General features: G+C 40.9%; 1 protein-coding gene across 1 annotated transcript in view; it reads left to right on the forward strand.

Annotated features, from left to right (window-relative positions):
* The window catches only part of THBS2 (thrombospondin 2), a 232,807-nt gene extending 227,187 nt beyond the window's left edge, over positions 1-5,620 (forward strand). Inside the window, exon 22 of the mRNA XM_044289074.1 lies at positions 5,069-5,620. Within this exon, the coding sequence (XP_044145009.1) occupies positions 5,069-5,076 (8 nt within the window). The 3' untranslated portion in view covers positions 5,077-5,620. The remainder of the gene's footprint in view (positions 1-5,068) is intronic.
* The last annotated feature ends 380 nt before the right edge of the window (positions 5,621-6,000 follow it).

Here is a 6,000-nt window from a genome sequence, read left to right on the forward strand (position 1 = left end):
TCCCCATAACCATATATTATTGGACTCCAGGGCACTTCCTCATTCAATCCTATTTTTATTTTACCATTATATTGCAAGGCTACCCAAAGTTGAATGAACCTCTCCTCTGTCTGGGTGCCAGGGCCTAAATATATGCCAATGGACTGTTGCAGTGGTGGCTGACGTGAAGCCTGATTCTCTGCTATGACATGCAGACTGATTCTCTGGTGACATGAAGCCAGATCCTCTGTTACGGGACCTCTCTCCTCTGCCTGGGTGCTGGGCCTAAATTTATGAAAATGGACTGTTGCAGTGGTGGGTGACGTGAAGCCTCATTCTCTGCTATGACATGCAGACTGATTCTCTGCTGACATGAAGCCAGATTGTCTGTTACGGGACCTCTCTCCTCTGCCTGTGTGCTAGGCCTAAATATATGCCAATGGATTGTTGCAGTGGTGGCTGACGTGAAGCCTGATTCTCTGCTATGACATGCAGACTGATTCTCTGGTGACATGAAGCCAGATCCTCTGTTACGGGACCTCTCTCCTCTGCCTGGGTGCTGGGCCTAAATTTATGAAAATGGACTGTTGCAGTGGTGGGTGACGTGAAGCCTCATTCTCTGCTATGACATGCAGACTGATTCTCTGCTGACATGAAGCCAGATTGTCTGTTATGGGACCTCTCTCCTCTGCCTGTGTGCTAGGCCTAAATATATGCCAATGGATTGTTGCAGTGGTGGCTGACGTGAAGCCTGATTCTCTGCTATGACATGCAGACTGATTCTCTGGTGACATGAAGCCAGATCCTCTGTTACGGGACCTCTCTCCTCTGCCTGGGTGCTGGGCCTAAATTTATGAAAATGGACTGTTGCAGTGGTGGGTGACGTGAAGCCTCATTCTCTGCTATGACATGCAGACTGATTCTCTGCTGACATGAAGCCAGATTGTCTGTTACGGAACCTCTCTCCTCTGCCTGTGTGCTAGGCCTAAATATATACCAATGGATTGTTGCAGTGGTGGCTGACGTGAAGCCTGATTCTCTGCTATGACATGCAGACTGATTCTCTGGTGACATGAAGCCAGATCCTCTGTTACGGGACCTCTCTCCTCTGCCTGGGTGCTGGGCCTAAATTTATGAAAATGGACTGTTGCAGTGGTGGGTGACGTGAAGCCTCATTCTCTGCTATGACATGCAGACTGATTCTCTGCTGACATGAAGCCAGATTGTCTGTTACGGGACCTCTCTCCTCTGCCTGGGTGCTGGGCCTGAATTTATGACAATGGACTGTTGCAGTGGTGGCTGACGTGAAGCCTGATTCTCTGCTATGACATGCAGACTAATTCTCTGCTGACATGAAGCCAGATTGTCTGTTACGGGACCTCTCTCCTCTGCCTGGGTGCTGGGCCTAAATTTATGACAATGGACTGTTGCAGTGGTGGCTGACGTGAAGCCTGATTCTCTGCTATGACATGCAGACTGATTCTCTGCTGACATGAAGCCAGATCCTCTGTTACGGGACCTCTCTCCTCTGCCTGGGTGCTGGGCCTAAATTTATGAAAATGGACTCTTACAGTGGTGGGTGACGTGAAGCCTGATTCTCTGCTATGACATGAAGACTGATTCTCTGCTGACATGAAGCCAGATCCTCTGTTACGGGACCTCTCTCCTCTGCCTGGGTGCTGGGCCTAAATATCTGACAATGGACTGTTGCATTGGTGGCTGACGTGAAGCCTGATTCTCTGCTATGATATGAAGACTGATTCTCTGCTGACATGAAGCCAGATTGTCTGTTACGGGACCTCTCTCCTCTGCCTGGGTGCTGGGCCTAAATTTATGAAAATGGACTCTTACAGTGGTGGGTGACGTGAAGCCTGATTCTCTGCTATGACATGAAGACTGATTCTCTGCTGACATGAAGCCAGATTGTCTGTTACGGGACCTCTCTCCTCTGCCTGGGTGCCGGGGCCTAAATATCTGAGAATGGACTGTTCCAGTGGTGGGTGACGGGAAGCCAGATTCTCTGCTATGGAACCTCTCTCCAATTGATTTTGGTTAATTTTTATTTATTTAATTTTTATTTTAATTCATTTCCCTATCCACATTTGTTTGCAGGGGATTTACCTACATGTTGCTGCCTTTTGCAGCCCTCTAGCCCTTTCCTGGGCTGTTTTACAGCCGTTTTAGTGCCGAAAAGTTCGGGTCCCCATTGACTTCAATGGGGTTCGGGTTCGGGACGAAGTTCGGATCGGGTTCGGATCCCGAACCCGAACATTTCCGGGATGTTCGGCCGAACTTCTCGAACCCGAACATCCAGGTGTTCGCTCAACTCTAGTTACTAGTGTGTGCTGCAGATAAGGGGGGCATGGTCATTGTTCTGGATTCTACACTCTATAGGAAATTAAATGTGGAGCTTTTGTGTGACACTTCTCTGTATCGGAAATTACCCTGTGACCCCACTTTACAATTTAGAAATTCCCTTGCCAAACTTCTGGCTGAGGGGTTGTCTTTAGGGGTTTTGGATAAAGAAATTAGAGATTTTCTGCTTGTCTCCCATCCAATTGTTCCTATTTTCCACTCACTACCCAAGGTCCATAAGGAGGTGTTTCCCCCTCCTATGAGACCTATAGTTGCAGGCATAGGTTCCCTGAATGAAAGATTAGGTCAGTGGGTGGATAGGATCTTGCAACCTTTAGTACTACAGGTCCTAGGTTACCTTATTTAGTGGAAATCCAGTTACTGCTGGGTAACCTGTGATGTGGCCTCTTTGTACTTCAGTATACAGCATACATTAGCATTACAGACTCTGTCACATCATCTTACAGCTCCTATAATAATGAGGTTAAACAATTTGTTTTGTCCTCAGTTGATGTTTTGTTAAAACACAATTATTTAGTTTTTGATGGTGAGTTTTTCTTACAAGTGCGGGGCGCATCAATGGTGGCTAAATTTTCACCTTCATTCGCTAACCTTTTTGTGGCGTGGTGGAAGGAGTCTTATATTTTTTCAGAAGAAAATCCCTTTTCATCGCACCTAATATGGTATGACCTCCTCATTATTTGGGAAGGTCGTCAGGAGGATATTATTGCTTTCAGAACATTTATTAACAACAATAATTAATTTAAGTAATTTAAGTTTGACTTGACATTTTGACACAGAGTATACTTTTTTTTTTATCTGTTGCTAACTGCATGCAATCATGATATTGTCTCTGTCACTGTACATTAAACCTACTGCTGGCAATTCTTTATTGCATGCAACATCATGTCATCCATTACACATCATCAAAAATATTCCAAGGGGCGAGTTTATAAGGTCTAGACGCAACTGTTCAGATGATGCGATTTTTCAAAGTGAATGTCAGAGAATTTCTAGCCGTTTTTTGGCTAGGAAATATCCCATCTGGTCTTTGTAACAAGGCATAAAATATGCCTCTGATACCAGGAGGAAAGATTTTTACTAGCTCCATTTTCTAGGAGTATGATTGAGAACCAGTCCAAAAATAAGGGCATTGTTTTATTCACAGTGTACAGCCAGGAGTACAAACAGGTTACTAATATAAATAAATATATTCCTATTTTGTACCAAGACAAGGTTTTCTCAGATATTTAACAAATGTGTTGCAAAAAGAGCTCGTACGGTCGGCTCTATACTATCCCCAGCTTGTTTCTTTCTGAAAAACCATCATGTACTTGGCTGGAAACAAAAGGCTTTTATAGGTGCGGGCATAAGATCTGTCACTGTTGCAACTATGCTACAACAACAAAAACCTTTACATCATATAAAAACAATATTACCTTTAAAATGTCATCCTATATTAATTGCAACAGTAATTATGTTTTGTATCTCATTTGCTGCACTTTCTGTAAATTGCAGCTCTTGGGATGCACTACTAATACTTTAAAAACAAGGATCCGTAAACATTTATCCGATGCGAATAATGAGAATGCACTGAACGCCTCTGCAGTTTCCAGACACTTTTGTGATGTCCACAGGGGTGATTTATCTTTTTTCACCTTCTGTGGAATTGAAAGGGTTTTTAAACCATACAGAGGGGGCAATCATAAGAAAAAACCAATAGCAAGGGAAACTTTCTGGAATTTTATGCTTGAAACCAGATTCCCAACAGGTTTAAATAGGAGACAGGACGTTATATACCACTATTAACATCAGGGATTTTATGTACATCAATTTATTGCTTTTATTTCTAGTGTGTTTTTTCAATTGTATTGCAAAAGCACCTCAAGTGTTTCTGAACAGTGCTCTATATGCTTGCTTTGAAGATTTACTGAAGTGTATTCCATTCACAGGTGGTTGTTACCCTGAGGCTGATTCAACATTAGGTTGCCTCCCACCTGTTAATGAAACTTTTCTCCTGATAGGTGGATCCATTATCTAAAGGTGTATTAACTTTTGTATGTTCCTAAACATACAATGCTTTTGATAAAGGGCCTAGGTGCCCGAAACGCATCAAGAAGATGAGTGTTTACTTTTTTCTACAAATAAAGTGACCAATTTGGAATACGGCTATGCAGTTTTTTTTCTCAATCTTTGAATCAGGAGTCTCTGCTCACCGTGACACACCATTAGCTTTTCATACATTGTGGTTCACTGATAGAGCCGGTAAGGGGGTATATCCCCGAATTGTTTAATAGTCATATAATGTTTGTTAAATTTGGCGCATCTTTAAACTGTCTCAAAATGCTATTCCACCTAGTTTGACATAATACAAATTAACATGCCACATGCATAAAACAGAAGAAATTTGCAAATTGTTGTGCAAAGCTGCATTTGCCAAAATTTTTGATTTTTAGGTGATGTAAAAATGTTATGCTAACTGACCCTAGGCTTGGGTTCACATCATGTCTGTGCATCCTATTATGGTGCAATCATTATAACATTCTACTGCTGTAAAACTGTGTTTACAGCTTTAAGGATGTCTGGTCATGATGCAAAAATGCTGTGTAAACTGGTGCTTAGAAACAGTCATTTTTGAGAAATAATCAGAAAGTCATGGTACATTATCTAATATCTGCATTCATATTTGGTTTAATGTATATTTTGGATGAAACAATTATTTTATTTTTTACAGATTTTTAAGACATATTTGTGCACTGCACATCCTATTTGACCAAGACATCTGACCTCAACTCAACTTAGGACTCCTATCTGTCATCAAAATGACCTCTTTACTGCAGGCATGGCAATTCCTCATGTAACCTAAGGACATTGTTAAAGAAGAACAGGTTGCAATATTGCAGCCCATTATCTGAGAGACCAAGTATCCAAATTATTACTAGATTGATATATCAAGAGTTTAAAATGGATGATTTGTGTAAAATGGGTCTTGGAATTTAAATTTGGTGTATACCATTGTCACCATTGCTTGATTCCTTGTTTTCAATTTCTAATTTAATACATGGAATTGTTTCACATAAAGTGTAGGTCTAGCTTTATTTACATGCCCTAGGTTTAAGGTTATATTCACACTATGTATTATGAAGTGTATTTCTAGAGAAATACAAATTTTCTGCATGTATTTTGATCTGTTTTATGCATACTTGATATGTACAGTGGGATGCTAAAGTTTGGGCAAACTTGTTAATCGTCATGATTTTCCTGTGTAAATTGTTGGTTGTTATGATAAAAAAATGTCAGTTAAATATATCATATAGGAGACACACACAGTGATATTTGAGAAGTGAAATGAAGTTTATTGGATTTACAGAAAGTGTGCTATAATTATTTAAACAAAATTAGGCAGGTGAATAAATTTGGGCACTGTTGTCATTTTATTGATTCCAAAACCTTTAGAACTAATTATTGGAACTCAAATTGGCTTAGTAAGCTCAGTGACCCCTGACCTACATACACAGGTGAATCCAATTATGAGAAAGAGTATTTAAGGGGGTCAATTGTAAGTTTCCCTCCTCTTTTAATTTTCTCTGAAGAGTAGCAACATGGGGGTCTCAAAACAACTCTCAAATGACCCGAAGACAAAGATTGTTCACCATCATGGTTTAG

The sequence above is a fragment of the Bufo gargarizans genome, chromosome 4 (genome assembly GCF_014858855.1).
Source record: "Bufo gargarizans isolate SCDJY-AF-19 chromosome 4, ASM1485885v1, whole genome shotgun sequence".
Classification (NCBI taxonomy): Eukaryota; Metazoa; Chordata; class Amphibia; order Anura; family Bufonidae; genus Bufo; species Bufo gargarizans.